Below are 22,046 nucleotides of genomic sequence, written 5' to 3'. Positions count from 1 at the left end.
TCAGTGCTGTTAAGGAAATATATACTATCCTGATGTAAACAAAAAAGAAAAAGAAAAAAAAGAAAAAAAGGAAAAATACTAAACGACTCCTTATTATGCGTACGTTCGTAAGAGGAAGAAGTTTTGTATCTATGGCCTACGTGACCAATTTATAATGCAAAGAGTACGGAGTTTTTAAATTACGCCATGGAATAAAGATCCTCATTTGCGTTTGTTCTCACAAATGAAAGATCTTAACTTATTTTTCTTTTTCTTTTCTTTTCTTTTCTTTTCTTTTTTTTTCTCTCTCTCTCTCTCTCTCTTATGTAAAAGCCAGGAAAAAAAGCTCACACTTGATGTAAAACATATTACTTATGAAAATCCATAAAGGAGCACTAGTTACAACAACAACAACAACAACAACTACAATAATAATAACAAGAACAAGAACAACAACAACAACAACGTGGTCAATTGCACTCGTAAGGATTGGTAAGGAGCCACTACGTAATTAGAATTTTAATTTTGGGTACGTTTCTTAATCTTACACAATGATGTTGCAATGATATTAAACGTTTTGAATTCCGATGATCATTACAAGATTAATATCAAGGATTAATAAAGATCTTAATAAAGTAAGATCTAATATTTTCCTTCGCATGATAAATTTAATATATAACTTTATATATTAATATTAATATATATTTTAATATTAATATATATAATTTGTAACTCATCGAGTTACAAATAAGTTCACATATACACACACACACACACATATATATATATATATATTTTTTTTTTTTTTTAATTTTTCTAATATCATTATGTAGAGATGCGTTTGTACGATTGTTTCTTTTTCTTTTTCTTTTTTTATTTTTATTTTTTTGTTGAAACATATGTTTACAAATAGATAAATGAAATGTTCTTTGTTTAATCGTATATATATATATATAAATATATATATATTTGGATTATAAAAAATAGGTGTGAAATTTAATCGCCATTAGAAAATTTATAAATAACTTTATCGTATATATATAGAATTTTAGTCACGATACACAAACCATGAGATATCATTGAGCTCGTTGTAACATTTCGCATTCTAACGTCGTCGTTGAACTCGACAGAATGGTCTTCAATTTGATCTCTCGATATCGCATGATCGACTAAATCGTATTTACAACATCAATGCCATTGACACGGAATTTAAAAATGGTTTAACATAATCACGTTTTATAGGATTGATTGCATAATTTTGTAATAGGACATTTGAAACATTATGTGAAAGGAACGTTCACTTTTATGGGGATACGCTTTTTTTTTCCCCCTTTATTTCTTTTTCTTTTTTAACTTCTCTTATTATTATTATTATTATTATTATCATTATTATTATGTTTAAAAAAATAGATTATTAATTTATTTTTATTAGACATTTATTAATTCATTTATTTTTTCTTTCTTTTTTTCTTTTTTTTTTTTTTTCTTTTTTTTTTAATCACAGACGACGAAATATTAAGGATTATATACGTTTGATCGCGCTAAAATAATATATATTATATAAATTAGAAGAGGGATAGATTTTAAAAGTACGTTCTATTTATTTCGTTTCATTCCATCTCTGATGTAATTTTCTCGTTCGTCTCGCTTTCATTATAGTATCATCGCGAGAATTATGTTAATTCGTTGGCGTTGCGTTATCTCTTCGAGGGATTACTTTGCAGCGGAATATGTTTCTTTTTTTTTTTTTTTTCACTCCATTTTTTTCTTCTTTTTTTTCTTTCTTTCTTTTCTTTTTTTTTTTTTTTCAACTTAGGGAAAGATAGATCTTTTCAATTAAGCTTAACGCAATAATGAAGGAAGTGGGTCGTTCTCACTCATTTTTCTCAGTGTGTCCTTTACGTTTCTAACTCGCACTTTATTTAACAAGTGCGTACGTACATACACACACACACACACACACACACGTGTGTGTGTGTGTGTGTGTGTGTGTGTCTATCGTAGGATTTAATAATTCATCATTACACGTGATCATGCGCTATAAAATAAAATGTAATGAGATGGATTGAGGGAGGGGAAATGGGGAGGGGAAAATAAAAAAAAGGAAATATAAAAAAAAAAAAAATAAGAGGGTTATTCTTAGATTTCGTAATCAAGTAACTTATTTCTTCCAGAAGAATATAATAAGATATTTAATGGAAAAAATTTGATTGGTGATATTGATTGAAATATCGTGAACGATCGATCAGGATCTATTAATGAAATATATTTACATTTTATTAATTATTAATCAACTATATATTAATAATTATCACAATTTTCTTACAAGATATTTAAAGTAGTTCTATTTAATCATCTTCGTTTTCTATTCTTTTTTTTTTTTTCTTTCACTCTCTCTCTCTCTCTCTCTCTCTTTTATTTTTTTTATTTTTATTTTTTTTTTTTTTGAACTATAACAATTTTGCATAATACTCAAGATAACGCGATTCTTTTCTTCGATATTATAATAAACATTGTTGTTACGTCGAAAATATTCCATTTAAGTTGTTTACTAATCATACTTCCGTGCAAATAATTATATTATTATCGTTCCTTCTTGACTATGTCACTACTTTATTACTCTTGTTTTCTTTCCTTTTTTTTTTCTTTTTTTTTTTTTTTATCATTACAATCGAAAGAAATCATTAAATTTGAATCCATCTAACGATAACTCATGTCTGATTTATTACTTTAAATGTTTCTTTTTTTTTATTTTTTTTATTCTTTTTTTTTTTTTTATTAACCCTTTTTTCTTTTCCTTTTTTTTTTCTTTTTTATTTTTTTTCCTTCTTTATAATTTTCAAGGTTACGTCGACATGAAATCGTCCATGTACATTTATGTATCAATCAAGTTCGAGAGATTCCGGATCAATGGAAGAAAACTATCGACTTAACTATCTGTAAGTACTTACATATGTACTTAAACGATATCGATACCGAACGACCTCGACTATGATATATATATATATATATATATTCTGTCTTTGGTAATTCATTTTGTACGATAATCATTCGTTTACCTCATTGTCTTTTTAACTTATAATTAGAAATAATTTTTAAAAACTTATTTATAATGATTTTCTTCTATAATGATTTTCAGACGTTCAATGACAATCGTTAAATTTTATTTAACTTTAAAAGGAATGATTTAATCGTCTAATCGTTTATTATAGTATTTACATGGTATTGTTTATAATATAACGTTAAAAATTTATATAATTAATCTTAGAAACATGGGAATATCTTTCGGGAATATATTTATGAACGAGAATTCATTTGATTTTTTCGAAATGGAAATATCATGGCATTTATTAGTTTTCATTTGTTCCATGATTTCGATGTCATTTCAGTTTTTTCTTTTTTTTTTTTTTTTTTTTTTTTTTTTTAATGTTCATCTACATTTTTTATAATGGCAATATATTGTACGTAAAAAACCAAAAAAAAAGAAAAAAAAAAGAAAGAAAAAAAAGAAAAAAGAGAGAAAACAAGTGACTCCCATTTTTTTTGTCTACGTCAAATTAAAACAATTGAAGAAAATTGGGTTAACATAAGATTAATACAAAAATTTAATTTATTTTATATTTAAAGTACAAATGAATTATTTATTTCTTTTAATTAAGCATCAAACCATTCGATTCTACGTATCCTCATTCTATTAATTTATTCTCAAAATTCCTGTTTTTTTTCTTTTTTTTTTTTTTTTTTTTGGCATATAAAATTTGTTCTTGAATTAAAATAAATTCTTCATATATTCACATTCATCATATTCATGTATCTTCCATGGTTAAACGATTTTTAATAGGTAAGCAGGTTTTTACTTTTTACGAATTTAACAAAAACGAAAAACGGAAAAAACGAAAAGAAAAAAAAGAAGAAAGAAAATTTATATCTCTTTCTTTCGTAGTTAAACTTGCAATTATCTTTTCTTGTTCTTTTTTTTTCTTTTTTTTTTTTTTTTTTTTTTTTTTTTTTGTAATTTGTACTTTTATGGAGATAATTAATCATAATTTGGACGATTTGAAAAGTATCGAACATTTGCGATATTCCGACGATGAGTATCGGCTTTGATAACAAAAAAGATAAAAGAGCAAAAAAAAGTACAAACGTACGCACACACACACACACAGGTGCCCCAATGGCACTATTATCATTCGATGACTCGAGTACAATAAACCTTTTTTTCCTTCCTATTTTATTTTATTTTATTTTTTTGCGAAACATCACTTTGCACTTAAAAGTTATATCATGAATTTTTTTTTTTTCTTTCTTTTTTTCTTCTCAGTAATAATTTTACGAAAGAAATTAATTCCTTGAAAGTATAAAGGATCGATGTATGTAGAAGATAAACGTGTAACTTTGAACTTTGAACGATGATGTCTTATTAAAATTTACGATCTATATACTTAATCTATTGTATTTTTATTCTTCTCTCTCTCTCTCTCTCTCTCTCTCTCTCTCTCTCACTCTTTCTTTTCATTTTCTCTTTATTTTATTCTTTTATCTTTCGCAAATCGATTCTCCGATTAAAAAATTTTTTCAACCATTGAAAACAAATCACTTAATTTTAATATTAAATAGAAATGAAACATGTATATTTATTTATATGCAGTTATCCATCTCGATTGTCATTATTATCCTTGTCGTCATCGTCATAATTGTTTCGAGTTTGATTTTTTAAGGAATGTAAAAAAAAAAAAAAAAAGAAAAAAAAAAAGAGGAAGAAAAGAAAACAAAAGAAAACAAGAAATATTAAAAAGAAAGAATGAGCCTTGTCATTGTTAATAAATGATAAATCATTGATATGTCCTTTTTTCTTCTTCTTCTTCTTCTTCTTTTTGTTTTATACGATTGAAACATTTGTTAGAAGAGAAATATCAATGATCGATAACGAGAAATATTTGGACAACAAAGCCATGTGCGTGTATCATTCTCATGTATCAAACATAAGTTGTCAAGTAGAAACTCCTCCTTGTACTTTGTATTCCTTCCGTTTAACGTTCGGCCATATTTCTGACGTAAATGTTGCTACCTGGAAAAAAGAAAGAAAGAGAAATAAAGAGAGAGAGAGAGAGAGAGAGAGAGAGGAGTATAGTTTGCATGCATGTCTTTGATACTTAGAAATAAGATCGTATCTTTGATTGTAAGGATACAAATAGGTATTTATTTATCTTTTATTATTATTATTATTATTATTATTATTATTTTCTTTTTTTCTCTTTTTCTTTTCCTTTTTTTTTTTTATTTCTTTCTTGATTCTTCTCATCTTCTTTATTCATTTCCCATTGATTCCATTGTTATAAGTTTGAAATTATTATCTTCCGTAAGGAACGTAAGAGATTTCTATCGACGTCCCAGAGGTGAGAGTTTTTCCCAGACCATAATGCCGGACGTTACGTCATCGATGAAAGCTAGATATAAATGTCGGCGAGAATTGATAATTATCACCGTCCTATGTTGTTTCTTCAGCCCCCTCCCCATCCACCCCCTCCCCATCCACCCTTCCATCATCTTCTTTGGCTCTTCGATATTAACGTTCGCTCCTTTTTTCTATTTTTTTTTTTTTCTTTTTCTTCTTCATCATCGTCAATCAAATTTTCAATTCTTTATGGCGAACTATAAAGAATCGATTAGTTTCTATAACTAAGGCGGGTTTTTTGCTTTTTTATTCCTTTTTTCTTTCTTTGTTTTTTTTTTTTTTTTTCCTTTTAATTTCGAATCACTGTTATTTGTTGTATGAAAGAAAATGATACATTAGATTTGGCTTAAAAATCGGATGAAACTTCGACGTTATACTTAATGTAATTGTAAGCTTATTATATCTACTGGATCTTCAATTATATACAATGGTTAATAATTATACCGTTTATTACTTTAGTATCGTAGACGTTCATATGTTCAATATCATATAATGATTACCGTGAATGATATAATTATTCTTGCAATAAATTTAGTTTTATAATATGAATGAAAAGACAAGGTTAATGATTAATGTCGACGTTTTTAGCAGTTTATATTTGAATAAATGATAAATATTTTTTTTTTTCTTTTTGTATCGTTTTTTTCCCCCTGTTTTTTCATTTTTTATTTTTTTCTTTTATACTCGAACAAATATACTCTAGCAGTATTTCTTTTATTTAAAGAAAAGGGAAAAACAAAAAAAAAAAAAAAGAAAGAAAGGAAAGACGTAACATTTTATATCAAAATAAATAAATAAATAATTCTATGTTATCACGTATATCGATGGAAAATTTTTAATATTTTATAATCGAATAAACGATACATGAAAAAAAAAAAAAAGAAAAAAAAACGAAAGAAAGAGAGAACTATTGACACACTATTTATTGATCGATTGAATATTTTGAAAATCTATGATATACGTATTGTAATATACGTATATCTATATATAGATCATTTTAACTGATATAAGTAGATCTCTCACGCCTACATACGTGATTTCATTATATAGAATGACTAATGAAGGGTCGAGGTAAGTCTGGGATTAATATAAGCTTCAAGTTACGTGATCACTCTCGACGACATGGCTCTTTTGATGATGGCTCCATTATTGACTCTAAAGGCATCAAGATTTAAATAATAAGAAAAAATAAAAAAGAAAAAAAAAATAATTCGATTTTTCACGAATTTACACGAGAATTTTGAAAGGTAGAAGGGAAAACTCCACTAACGATAATTTTTATCGAATATTTATCGCAGATTATGCGGAAATTAAAATACTATACTCGTGTATTCGTCGAAATGCAACCACGAAGGATTCTAATCAAAATGATTCATTCAAGCCGTCAAACGATTAAACAAGAAATAGGAATTGAAATATGTATGCACGACGGAAACTGTCGGTTCAAATCGGATCGTGAATCACATAAGTTCCATGAATATATGTCCATGTTACATATTTACATACACACACACACACACACACACATACACACATATATATATATATATATATATGTCGTCTGTCCGATGTTCGTGAACCAGATGAAGTTTGACGAAACAAAAGCGAAGAAGAAAAGGAAGGAAGTTACGAAAGCTGCGTAAAACAATATAGATTGGCAGATACGTATATCCACGTACAATAATATAAAATTCATATTAATTATTTTTAAAAGCTTATCTATTATACTACTAATGAAATTGTTTCTTTTTCTTTTTTTTGTTTTTTTGTTTTTTTTGTTTTTTTTAAATCTTATCCTTTTAAAATTAATTCATTTGAAATTAAATTAAATTAAATTAAATTAAATTAAATATTTTATAAGTTCAATTAAATATTTTATATATTTATATAAAATTGAATTATATATATATATATATATCGAAATATTAAATAAATAAATAATATATATAAATGTAAATATAAATATATACTTGATCAGTATAGTAGACGATAATGCATATTTATTAGTTTTCAGATTATATTATAGTGATTGAGATGTTTACGTAGAAAATATTATATCGTCTATCAGTTACCTTTATAAATGATTTGCATTGATCGAATGATGCTCGCTTAGATTACGTCTATTTAATAAACATGGCGTATCAATCAGTACAAATTAAAGGATATTATTATTTTTTTTTCTTTTTTTTTTTCTTCTTTTTTCCATGATATACATAATAATTTCATGATCTATGATAAACGATCGTTTTTGTCATAAAATTATATACTCTTTCCAAGAGGACATTTTATACGTTATCGATTTCTTGCCATGAATAGGAAGTTTCATCCGTTCTTGTATAATACTCGAATGTTCGATAAGTATATAGTAGAGTACGTTTAGAAATTATGATGTCGTAAAAAAAAAAAAAAAAAAAAAATGTAATGAACTTTGGACCCAATAGAGAAATTTTTGAAATAACGTAATTTTTATTATCAACGTAATAGGTAGGATATATCGAATGATTTCTTTATTTAAGAGAATTAATAAATTGATTAGTATGACATATACAAATACATTTATATCATTCATATATTTATACTATGAGAATCGTATGAATAATCGAGGGAAATAATCTTGGTTAGATTAAATAATGCTCGTTCCAAGTTGACGGATATCGTGGATTTTCTTAGAACGTGTCAAATTGAAACAATCAAACAATACTTTGATATTTTTGAAACTGAGATATATTCAATATTAAAATTTACACGATTCTACGTAAAGTATTATTCTCATTGAATTCTCTTTTTTCTTTCTTTCTTTCTTTTTTCTTTTATTTTATTTTTTTTCTTTTTCTTTTCTTTTCTTTATTTATTCCTCGAATCGATCATTCGAAAATTTGACGATTACGACGAGAAAAAAGAAAAAAATAAAGGAATAATTCGAAATATGAAATATTAAGATTTTATTGCAATTTTGCGTATGACGACGATGACGATGAATATTAAATTTTTCTTGTGTGTGTGTGTCTTTTTTTTTGTTTATTTTTTGTTTGTTCTTTTTTTCTTTTTTGTTTCTTGTAACGTCTCGATTGTAAAAGTCATTTACGAAGGCGACGGGTTTGCAAAAATTACAGTGATTAGTGAATAATTAAAAGATCAAGGTTATAATATCTGAAATGTCATGGCGTGGGTAAGAGCAAAGTATTAGATGACGATCGTTCGTATAATTTTAATGACCATGGAGCAAAATTGGAGAGAAGATAGATAAGAAAAAGATTATAATATTCTACGATAAAGAACTAGCATCTGATTTTTTGTTCTCTTTCTTTCCGCGTCTATTTTTTTCGCACAGTTCAAATAATGCCTCGTGTAATCACAAAAATCTATGTAATTTATTATTATTTAAAGGTCACGCGATGGAAAATCTTTTTTTTTTTTTTTTTTTTATAAAGAGATATATTACCTTATGTATTTGCATATATATGCGTCAATCATATTTATTTGTTGTTTATGTATATATATATATATATATAATAAATTTAATATTATGTTATGTTTTTCGCATCTCATTATCTCAGTCGTTTTTTCATGTAACTTTGTCTTTTCCAGAAGTGTCATTTTCATTAAATTGTTTGTTATGAGACGAGAAAAAGAGAAAGAGAGAGAGAGAGAGAGAGAGAGAGAGAGAGAGAGAGAGAGAGAGAGAGAAGAAAAAATAATAGCACGTTTTCATGTGTGATTGGCATTCCATGCCAAATTGAGAATTTGTACGAGATATCCAATTATCACAGGATACAAAGATAGCATTAAAATTATGCTGACTGTATAATATTCTTATTATATTTTATTATTCTTGATAAATCATAAAAATTTTCTTCAATTGCATATAAATGATATTAACTTTTCATCCTTGTTGTTTCTATCGTTCTTTAGGGGAAGAAAAAAAAACCAAAAGAAGAAAAGAAATGATTGAGTATCGAGAAGGAAAAAAGAAAATGGATCGAAGGAGATTTATTTAATTGCGAGAGGAAAAAGAAAAGAAAAAGGAGAAATATTCATTTCTTATTTATTTTTTTTTTTTGCGATCTTAGTGTCACATGAAAGGTCGATTAATCGATCGTATTATGACATAAGCAACATTTATATATATATATATATATATATATGTATGTATATATATATGTATGTATATAAGCTGATAACTAAACGAAATATTTGACACCGATAATTCATAATTTTGTTTCTCTTTTGATATAACATAACTTGTTTGAATTTTTTTTTTTTATTTCTTAACAGTCGATTTCTCGTAACGAAAATGTCTGTCGAATGAGAATTATTAAAGAAAAATATGACGATTAAGGAAACGATAAATGTTATTATATATACATCCTTGATATATATATATATATAATGATTTCTTTCGATGAAGATCCAAAAGTGCCGTATACTCTGAACGTTCTCATATCTGATAAAATCGCAGAACTATATATATATATATATATGTATATTTTATATGAGATAATGAATCATTCATTTGTCAAATCAATTGACATAAAATCATATAAAGTTACATTATTTCTATATCGTAAATTATTCTTCATTTAATAAACGATCGTCCAAAATTTGTTTCGTTCATTCGACGATTTTCATAATTTCAATTATTAAATAAAATTTATATGTAATATAATACAATTTAACATTGACATTTGGTATGGAGATTAGAAAAATGAAAAAAAAGACAAAAAAAAAAAAAAAAGGAACAAAAAAATTAATCGTTTTGGCACGTGAACGATTTGTACAATGTAAACAGGATAAAATCAGTAACACATATTATTTTTAAGTCGAAAGAAAATGATAAAGAAAAAAAAAAGAAAAAACAAGATGTTATTATAGAATGAAGAAAAATATTTTGTCATGGACAGATGGATGCATTAAAGGAAAAGAGAGAGAGAGAGAGAGAGAAATAGAAAAATAGGAAAAGAACTTGAAAATCCAGGTAGCAAGGTACATTGGCAAAATAAAAAGAAAAAGAAGAAGAAGAAGAAGAAGAAGAAGAGGAAGAAGAAGAAGAAGAAGAAATTTTCCATACATGTGGAGTAATAAAAAGTTTCTTTAGAGAGAAAGATATATATATATATATGTATAGTGGGGATAAAAGAGTTGGAGTGTCGGTATGGTAAGGTGGGAGTAATAATAAATCGTTCACCTGAGCCTACTCTGGGGCTCTGGGGAGTATGATCGTGAGCAACCAGCAACAGCAGCAGCAGCAGCAGCGACGACAACGACGGCAAGAATAAAACCAGGCACAGTCAGTCAACACAGGCAGTGTAATGTCGCACAGTACGCGCATTTAGTGTTACGTTTGACTCGTTACCGAACGAAACTATATCATCGATTCTCTTTTCCATTTTGATCCTTCAGTTTCTTTTTCATTATCTATATCTTTTTTTTTTTTTTTTTTTTCTTATTGTTATACTTTACTCTTCCACCTCATCCCTCCTCTCTTTATTTTCATCCTTCTCTTTTCCCTCTCCCTTCCTTTCTCCCACTTTACTATAGAACTATATCTATTCCTTTCCCATACGTTCTTTCCCTCTCCGTGATTCGTGATTTCTTCTTCTTCTTCTTCTTCCTTTTCTACTTCTTCTTCTTCTTCTTCTTCTTCTTCTTCTTCTTCTACTTCTTCTTCTACTCCTGCTTTTCCTTCCTCCTCTTCATTCCACCTCCACCTGTTTCTTTGATCGAGTAAAACACTTTACAAGTACGATCGAATACGTTTGTTCGCGACGATCGTTCGCGTCGATAAGGTACGCGCGTGCGTTGTGACCAGTCGAGCGAGATCAAGAAAGAAAAGAGAAACTCGTCGTCCTTTTCTTACGCATTCTCTCTATCTCTCTTTATAACTGTATACATACACGTACTCATACACACATACGCATATATATATATATATTTTTTTTCTATTTATTTTTATCTCAGTCCGTTTCTTTACCTTTCTTTTCGATTAACATCGAAAGTCATAATTACTGATCGTAAATTTTGGAGAAATCTAAATCCGCAAGTTATATGAGAGAACAGATATTTTAAAGTTGAAGAATATTTAACGGGATTTCGAGAACGACAGGTTACTGCTGTTAATAGTAGTAGTAGTAGTAGTAGTAGTAGTAGTAGTAGTAGTAGTAGTAGTAGTGGTGTTATTGGTGGTAGTCGTGGTGGTGGTGTTGCTGCTGCTGCTGCTGTTGCTGCTCCTGCTGCTGTTGCTGTGTTATTCAGGCAAAAGGGAATTGAACTTTCTCCTTCTATCTTTGTTGCGGTGAACGCAACGAGTCACCACGACGACGACTACGACGACGACGACAACGACGACGACGAGGACGACGACGGTGGAAAAAAAAAAAAGAATTAGGAGGAAAACTACAAATTGAGAAGAAAGGGAAGAGAAAAGTATTAGACGAGATTGAGAATATTTTTATGTTTGATACATGGTAATTAATTATCGAAGATATTTGTTCTTATTCGAAAAACTAAAGAAAAAAAGAAAAAGAGAACAGAAGAACAACGAAGAAAAAAAAGTAAGGACAAATTTTCGTCTCGTTATTTCTCATCAATCGACGATAATGATGATGATGACGATGATGACGATGATAACGACGATGATGATGATGATGCGATAATAAAAGTATACGCGTTATATAGTCTCCTTTTTTTACATACTTCTTTTTCTTATTTTTCTTCTATTTTTCTTCTTCTTCTTCTTCTTCCTCTTCTTCTTCTTCTTCTTCTTCTTCTTCTTCTTCTACTTATTCTTTTTCGTGAGGAAAGTGCGACGACCGTGTGGTGATTTTATTAAGTGCACGTGACATAAGAAGAGATCGATAGAAGAGAGATCATGAGAGTAAATCGTGGAATTTGCGCTAAGCTGCAGGGAGGATTCCTCAGACGATGGTGTACGTATATATTTTTTAATTATCACTGTCATTGATTTAATAGTGATCTAATTATTATCATTCGATTAAGATTACGAACATATCCTTTTTTCATTTTTCCCTGTTTTTTTTTTTTTTTTTTTTTTTTTTTTTTTTTTTTTTTTTTTTTTTCTCGTAATTAAATTCCTTTAAGAAGATTATTTGAATCAAAGTGGCACGAATTTTTAACGATTAATTATATACACGATGTATGTTTTATAAAAAATTTTCTATTCGACTTTAGTTGGAAGACAAATAATTCCCGTCCACCATTCACGCGATCCAATCGATCTTTTTTTTTTTAATTAGATAGGTTGAAATACCGGTGCAACAGGTGAACCTTTCCGACGATGAAGAAAAAGCAAGTTCGTGTTTACTTGACTCCTTTTTCTCGATAGATCGGACGAGTCGTAACTCTCTTTCTTTCTTTCTTTCTTTCTTTCTTTCTTTTGAGGAGCAACGGTCGTCGCTCTCGAAACGAATAAAGCCGTCGAAAAGCAACGTAGCCATCGTTATAAGGTCAATTCGATTCAATGGACGTGTCATGCTCCGAGTAATCGTGCATTCTGAATCATCGTCGTTACGTTTTGTAAGAGTCCTTTATATATATATATATATACACACCTTTACTCGCATAGAATATAAATGAGGAAAGATATATATATATATATATATATCGATAATATATTTAATTTTTGTTCGTTTGAATCCTTTTCTTAACGAACGAAATGAATTTTTTTTTTTGCACATTGATTTGATGAACATTTGATTAATTAATTATTTAGATTTTAAATGTCCATGTATTTTTATTCTCAAATAAATAACTTAGCTCGGTACGCAAGTTTCAACGGAATATTTTTAAATTCAAGAAACGTGATCGATGCCTTTCGCCATTGTTTCGCGGCATCGCATTCCTTCTCGCAAAGTTAAAGAGCACGTGGTTTGCCACGAGAGAGCTCCGTCGAATCTAAACACTTTTAATGTTTCGAGTTTCTTATTTCTCGCGGGAAAGCGTTTTAACAGCTAACTCCATAAGTTTGTTCGCTGTACGAGAGAGAGAGAGAGAGAGAGAGAGAGAGAGAGAGAAAGATGATGTGTATGTGTATATATGTGTGTGTGTGTGTGTGTGTGTGTGTGTGTAGTCTCTAACTGTAAAGCGTAGGTCGTCGAACGACTTCAAGTATACCTAGTAAGGATTTACAAATCCCTCGATTAATTTCCTGATAATTCTTCTTTCTTTATTCTATATGTTTCATTAACGTACAAATCCAACTTGGAATTTTTTCCAATTTCATTCAAACGCTTTCGTTTATACTTTAAAATATTTTTTATCAATTAAAATTTGATCCTTCTAATGAATCTCATTAAAATTCATTAGAAACAATGATAATCATTTTATCGATTCTAATTAATAAAATAATAATAATAATAATAATAATAATAATAATAATAATAATAATAATAATAATAATGATAATGATAATGATAGAAACGAGCGATAAGATTTATTTCATTTTGAAATGATTAATTAGTTACTTTAAGATAAATAAACTTAATCCAATAAAAATTGATATAACTTTCTTACGTCAGATTTCACATATTGAATATTCGAAGGGGAGAGACTTTTAAAAGGCATCCCAACATAGGCTAGAACGAGTAGTACCAAGAGCAGGAAGTACACTTACATAATAACAAGTAATTACCGTAAGTTGTAAATGGTTAGCCGAGTGGTGACTGCTTTTAATCGTTAAAACAAAAATTCGATACGAACTTTTCGTTGTTTATTCCTTCTTCGGCGAATGAAAAAATGAAAAAGAAAAAGAAAAAAAAATAATGGAAAAAAAAAAAAAAGAAAAAAAAAAAGAACTGATAAAAAGATAAAAGACAGGAGAAAAAGAGAAAAAGGAAAAACAATGAAAAAGGAAAACAAAAAGGAGGATGTTACGTGACAACGATATATATATATATATATATATATATATATATATATATATTTATTTTTTTTTATTTTATTTTTCTCTTATGTACGAGCACATTCACATATCGTATATATTTGATATTTTTATGAAATTTATGAAAATATGAAATATTATTAACACTCGAATGTAGAACAATTTGCGTTTATTTTCACGTTTATAGAAATAATTTTTCTTCCGTAATGCGAAAGATAATTCGAGGTCGATGTAAATTTTAAAATTGCATTGGAGTTAATTGTGGCTAATCGACTTGGCCAGGTTTCCATGAAATGAACTAACTGATACTGTAGTATATGTACCGTAGTTCTCTCTCTCTCCCTCTCTCTCTTTCTTTCTATATATACTAACATATACCTCTACTTGTAGAATATTGCGTATCGTACGTAAAGAACGGAGTTCACCGTTCACCAGCCCACGTTCTTGAGGGAATGCTGGTTCTCGAAGTTTACGAGAAACATTTACTGGTAATAAGGAAAGCGTCTTAGGGATATATATATATATATATATATATATATATATATATATATATGCATTTGGTTGTGGTTTGTTTATTCTTTCTTTTCCATATTTTTTTTATTATTCCAATAGCAGCGAACGACCGACGAAACCGCTTAAAGATGATCATAAACCATAGAAAATCCAAATTTCTTTCCGCCTATTCCGTTTTTCTTTTCTTTTTTATCTTTTTTTTCTTTTTTTTTTTTGTTAAATCTTTTCACACGATCGTAACGATCTCGGAAGAGAACAATTTTATCGACCGAAAAGGAGAAAATCGAACAACTTCGAACGCGAATCGATAAAAATACATGACGAAAGAAACGAAAGGATTTCTCTCAAATTTTATCTTTTTATACCGTCTTATTTATTATTTTTAGATATGCATTAGAGATTAGAATACAGTATATAGGGATTTTTTTTCGTTTTGTTTAAATCGTTCGATTGGATTCAATGGAATTAAATTAATTCATGTTAATTAAATTGATTTATTTCTTTTTTTTTTTTTTTTTCTTTTCCTTTCATTATTTCTATCCTTTTCCTATCGTTTATTAAAAGTACGAAATGATCGAATTGAAATTTTATATGTAATACATAGATTATTTTATATGTAATATTATATTTATTTTATTCATATATGTATATAAAAATTGAAATTATAAATTTACGATAGATTCACGAGTGATATCGAATAGATTTGAAACAAAGAGATGTTATTAAAAGATAGAGGAAAAGGCAAAAAAGAAAGAAAAAAAAAAAAAAAAAAAAAATAAAAAAAAAGAAAAAGAAAATAAAAAAGATTAAATATACGCAATGGAATTAAATGAAAATAAATCAAATTTTTATTAATGTTATTACATAGATTATATAAAACGGCGTTGACAATTAAATAATCTCGTTCATCGTGTCTGTTCTTACGTTTGATATAGAAAATATTGGTTATTTATTTATTTGCTTTTAATTCACGTTTCAGATTGAAAGAGCAAATGCTTGTACGTCGTACGCGTTCCTTTCGAATCATATATTATACATACGTATATATATATATATATATATATATATATATATATATGTATGTATGTGTAGGCCTATAGGATAATAATAAGATTTTCCATTCGTCCTTCTCGTTGTTTTTATTTTTATCAATACGTACGATCGCTTTGTTTACTATATTTGATTGTTTTCCTTTTCTCTTCTTCTTCTTCTTCCTCTTTTTTTTTCCCCCCACTCCTCCCTTTTATTTGTTAACACGTGATATACATCGGGATTAAAGGAAAGAGAGCTGAATGTAAATAAATGTAACCTATGAAAATATCGATCCTGTTCGTGTTCTCTTTTCTTCTAATCGGTCATTAACGATAAGGATACTCAAGTGAAAACATCATAGAAGAGAAGTGTTTGATTCTCATTTGTACATTTCGAACGTAATATTAGAGTATATTAGAAATGCTTAGAATTGAATTGTATATGTTAGAAAAGTGATTTGTGCCGTTCAAAGGAAAATAATATATATATATATATATAAAGAAAGATACGTCGTTAACCAATCGATAACATCGAATTTACTGAATGAAAAAGAGTATAATATAATGTAAGTAGTATTTTTATAGGAGGTAAGGTAAAATCATTTATTTTATATTAACTTTCACTTCTTCGTGAATTTTCGTTTGATCTGATTTTTCTTTTTTTTTTCTTTTTTTTTTCCAATACGAGAACGAAATCAGAAGGACTACGGTACTTAACGTGTTCGATAGAATTTTATGAAATTTTATAATTAAAAAAATGAAAAAAAAAAAAAAAAAAAAATAGGCTCGATCAACGTTGGATAAACTTTTCGTTTATAACGTTTTCATGTCGAATAAGATTTCGACAGGTAGATGAGATTTTGTTCGTCACGTACACGAGAAAACAGTTCTGTGAGAGGCCGTGTACATTTTTAAACGACGATCGCGACTCGTCTCCTGACGAGTTTAAAGGAGAACGTAATTTCCGGTTTTGATCGTAACTAACAAGAAATTGGGTTCGATGGAAATGAATTCGTTGCTTTCGATAGTTATTTAATAGAGTTAAATGTGAAATGTCGTCGTTTTTCTTTTTTCTCTTTTTTCTTTTTCTCTTTGTTTTTTTTTTCTTTTTTTTTTTTTTTTTTTTCGTGAGAATGTCATCTTGCCATTGATCGAGGTAAAAAAATGATCATTACGCTCGCACATTAGTTAGATTAATCTACGTTGGTTATAAATTGATTAATAAAAATTAATTAATAATATATTTTTATCATATTTCTATATCGTTAAATTATATTTTTAATTATAAATTTATCATTTATTATATTAGAATTTTATCGTATCGTTCTAATAAATCATATAATTTCTTTACAAATTCTTCGTTGTTATTTAAAACGTAACGAAAAGTTTTTACAAATTAATTGATTAGAGTTCCCTTTTTAAATTTCACATGATCGTGATAAAATCGATTTATAAAGAATTATATGATTAGTTTTGATTCAATAAAATTAACATGAAATCAGACAATAAAATAGACAATACAATCTATTGTAGTATAGTATGTTTCGTCGATTTCTTAAATTTAATATTTATTTGTCTTTTGAGGATCTTTCTTTTTTTTTTTCTTTTTTTTTTTTCTTTAATTCATTTTTATATAAATCGATATCTGTGCTTTATTTATTTATTTTTTTTTGTCTTTTTTTTAATTTCTTTTTAATTTTTTTTTTATTTTTGTTTTTTAAATTATCAATTATATTTTTCTTTACGACGATCATGTGTTTTATATTTTAACGCGACTAAAATGTAAAAGTTAAGTGACTATATATATATATATATATCTCGTAACAATGATGAACATTCTTGTAGTAATTAACATTAGATACACACACACACACACACACACATGCACATATATATACACACATATATATATATAACATAATATAAGTTATTTATATCGTAATATTTTTCAAAAAAAATAAAAAGATTACAAAAGTTTAGACACTTCGTGTAAAGTGACATGTCGTAAGAACTAATTTTATATACCCCTCATTTAATGTTGCAATGTTAGAACGCAATGGAGCAAATGGAGAACTTCACTGACAATGAAAAAGATGCAACGAGACTTTTTATATCGATTCGCGATATTAAGTCAATCGTGTCAAGGTAAACGATTGTTACATTAGGTTACTTCTTTTATTATCGTTTTACATTACGCATACATATACGTACTTACATACATATATATATATATATATAAATTTTATAATCGATTGATCGATTGAGGAACAACATCGGAATTTTAATTAGAGTCTGAATTAAGAAACATTTTAAATGATATCAAATCAATAAGTCTTTCTCGAAATTTTGTAAACTTATTTTTTTCCTTTTGTCTCTCCTTTCACCTTTTCATTTTCTTTTTTTTTTTTATTTCTCCTGAAATTGTAAGAAAAGTTCCTACAAATTGGTAGTAATTTTTTTTTACGTTCTACAAAAAAGAGAGAGAGAGTGAGAGAGAGAGAGAAAGAGAGAGAAAGAAAAAAAAAAGAAAAGAAATTGGCTTGAAAAGTATCGAAAGAAAAGTCATCTTGTACGTAAAAAAAAAAAAAAAAAAAAAGAAAAAAAAAAAGAAGCCATTGAAAATTTTCGATCCATCCGGTATTAAAAATTCCAACATTGCTTATTGGCCAAGTCAATAAATACATAAATGCATACGTGTCTGCATAAATAAATATATGCATAAATAAATATATGTATAAATAAATATATGCATAGATGAATATATAAATGTCTAAATGAGCATATACAGAATGTTTCAGAAATAATCTGAAACATTTCGCTTGTGTTGTATATATATATATATATATATATACATAGATAAATACGTATATAAATATGTATATATGTATAACAGAAATTTGCTCGATTTCTCTAATTACACATTTCAATTTAATTATCTTCGCAAACTACTTATGGTAAGAATCAGAACGTTTTAAAAACATCACTATGAAAACATAAAAATCTTACCTATAAGTCTCATCGTTATCTTATATACTTTCTCCAACTATATAGTTCCTTGATCTTTTCTCGAATAAATAAATAAATATGTTAATAAATAAAATTTACACTAGATCTTTATCAGTATCGTTTATACAAAAAGGTACGTTTAAAAAGATTATCCATAACGATCGTGCATTCTCTTTCAATTACGAAAGCATATATATATATATATATATATATATATATATATATATATATGCACGAGAAACGAAAAGAATACGAGTGAAAAGAAACTAGTGACGCGATCTACAGAGGTTGCGCATATTAATTGTTTCTTTTAAAGAATTTGCCGACATTAAATGGAAATATTTAGGTATGAACGCTATGGGAATATTTTTAATCCTTAACTGAGAATACAATCTATTATCAATTTAAACATAGCATTTCATTAAACGCATAAATTCTTGATTATCTTTAATCAAAGATTCGATTAAATCTGTTTATTATTTTCAATGTATTTTATAATCAACTATTGTTAAAGTATTAATTGTATTATTATAAGTTATAGCATAAAAAGTTTACATTTGTATTATTATTATTATTATTATTATTATTATTATTATTTTCATTATTATTATTATTATTGTTATTATTATTATTATATGAAAAAAACAAAATGAATAAGTTATCTTAAAGGAAAAAAGAAAAGAGCGAGAATTAGATCGTTAAAAAGTGGGAAGGGGAATTTGATCGAAATAAAAAATGGTTCTTTTTTTTTTTAACTTTTTAGAAAGTTAAAATGTCTTTCAAAAGAACGCGCACGCGCGCGCGTACATTTCTATGGTTCTATGGAGAATAGAAAAGACTATGGTCCCACGGGAGAGATTTTTTCGCATAGTCAAAATGCAACGATAATATCGTAGACGCGTGAGAACGGATTACCTGGGTTCTGGGAATGGGAACACCGAAACTACCTGACATTTTTATGGAAGAGAGAAAAAAAGAAGTCGAACTAATCCTCATTATGTGTATATTTATCTATGCAATTATTTATGGATGAACGTATCTAACGAATTAAACGCAGGAATACTACGTTAGTTTATTTCTTGATTGCAGAAGAGGTTTTTGAAGGAAAAAAAAAAAAAAGAAAAAAAAGAAAAGGAAAAAAGAAAAAAAAAAGAAAAGAAAGATAGTGAAAGGAACAAAAATTGACGAACATTAATGCCTAGCTTAGGAAATACTGGATGTATCGTAAATAAAAATTTATTTCAATTATACTATATGGCATATTGGATGAATGAAATTTATTGTATAATAATTTGTAAACAACTTCGTCAGGTTTTAACGAATGTTTTGCAATACATCTTGTGAAAAATATTTTAGATTACTACTTCTTCTTCTTTTTCTACTTTTTTTTTTTCTCAATGACGTTGTAATTTTTTTTTTTTTTTTTTTTTATAAATAATCCTCTAAATCGTATTCGCATACTCGAGATTATCAGATTCTTTAAAGATATCGCGAATAAATTTGCGAATTGAAATAATACGAAGTAAGATTAAAGAAAAAAAAAAAAAAAAAAAAAAAAAAAAAATATAGAAAGATATTCTCGATTGAATTAAATAACGACAATATATTTTCTAAGAAACAACAACAACAACAACAAATAAAAAAAGTAAAAAATATTCAACACTTATGCCGATACATTAATATTAATTAAATAAGTCGCATAATTGAAAGATTAATAAAGCTTACATATCAAACATAACATTTAATTACATATGAATAATTTAATTCTATATATTTTAATTTCAATATAATAATGTATAAACAAATAAAATAATTTATATGAATTTACGTATTCATATATAATTGAGAAATATTTTCATATATAATTTTTCTACGCGACATTTTATACGATATTCGATAATTTGTTTCCTCTCGTCGTCGTCGTCGTATTTACGTGGTTCTTTTTTTTTTTCTCCTTTTTTTTTTCTTTTTTTTTTTTTCTCTATTTTTAAAATCAAAAATACAATTTCGAAGATAACGAGGATAACGTGGAAAAATTTTCGCGTGATCGTTGAAGAAATTTTGTTGTTTCTTCATTAGAATGATTGCGATATCTATTACTTCAAAGTGCTTTTGTCTCATTGTGATTGCTGTTGCAATAACGACGAAGAAAAAGAAGAAGAAGAAGAAGAAGAAGAAGAAGTGGATGAGAAGGACGAGGAGGAGAAGAAGGAAAAGGAAAAGGTGGAGGAGGAGGAGGAGGAGGAGGAGGAGGAGGAGGATGATGAGGCAATGACAAAATCGTTTGGAGATTTCGTTCTCTTCGAACTCACGATCGAATAATATTATGTAAGATCCGAGTTTAACTTGTGCATTTTAAGCGAGATGAATTGGGTAGACATTTAGATGTATTGACATTAGAAATATACGATCCAGATGTTGTCGTACATGCGAGAAGAACGATTCTTTAACCTCGATGTGGTCTTGAGTTTAGGTCATAGGTATACGAACAAGTTAAACAAGAGTGACGTGGTTATATTACGAAAACGTTAGTTGGATTCGATTTTTTCTGTTTCTTTACCGTTAAACATGACACGTGTTGTGCGGTTAGTCGTAAGATTATCGATAGTTATATCCAATAGATATAAATATTAAATTGGCGTGAGAATTCTTTTCTTTTTTATTAATTTTTATTTATTTATTTATATATTTATTTTTTCTTTTTTTTTTTTTTTTTTTACTTCCGAACGAAATGAAAAAGATTCTATGAGAATTCGTTAAGACAACTGTTTAACGATGAACATCAATTTAATTTAATATAATCGAGAATGAAAAAAGAAAAGTTTTACTAACGAATAATATTAATGGCAATGATATTATTATTTCGTCGAATTATTGATCGATATATTAGTTCTGCTTAAATATCATTATTAACGAATTAAATATTCATTAATTAAATGTCATTGTTTATTCTCCTTTTCTTAGTTCTTTTTCTGCAATCTACAACTTCCACATTTATATTTTACAAGTCAGTTTAAATCACAGTTATCATCATCGGGAATATTATATCATGGATGATACGAGAACAATAATTTTTTTTTTGTTTTTTTTTTTGTTTTTTTTTTTTTTTTTTTTTTTTTAATCAATTTATTCTCCTTTGACCTTACAACTCATAATGATATATGTT

The 22,046-nt window shown here is 27.3% G+C and overlaps 1 protein-coding gene across 1 annotated transcript in view; it reads left to right on the top strand.

The window, feature by feature from the left end:
- The first annotated feature begins 10,595 nt into the window (after positions 1–10,595).
- Positions 10,596–22,046, top strand: part of LOC124956553 (scavenger receptor class B member 1-like) — a 37,298-nt gene continuing 25,847 nt past the window's right edge. The window contains 3 exon segments of the mRNA XM_047512514.1: positions 10,596–10,753; positions 11,621–11,898; positions 12,236–12,360. Of these exon segments, the coding sequence (XP_047368470.1) occupies positions 12,303–12,360 (58 nt within the window). The 5' untranslated portion in view covers positions 10,596–10,753; positions 11,621–11,898; positions 12,236–12,302.

This window comes from Vespa velutina, chromosome 22 (genome assembly GCF_912470025.1).
Source record: "Vespa velutina chromosome 22, iVesVel2.1, whole genome shotgun sequence".
NCBI classification, from domain to species: domain Eukaryota; kingdom Metazoa; phylum Arthropoda; class Insecta; order Hymenoptera; family Vespidae; genus Vespa; species Vespa velutina.
This window is presented reverse-complemented; position numbering and strand designations above follow the sequence as displayed.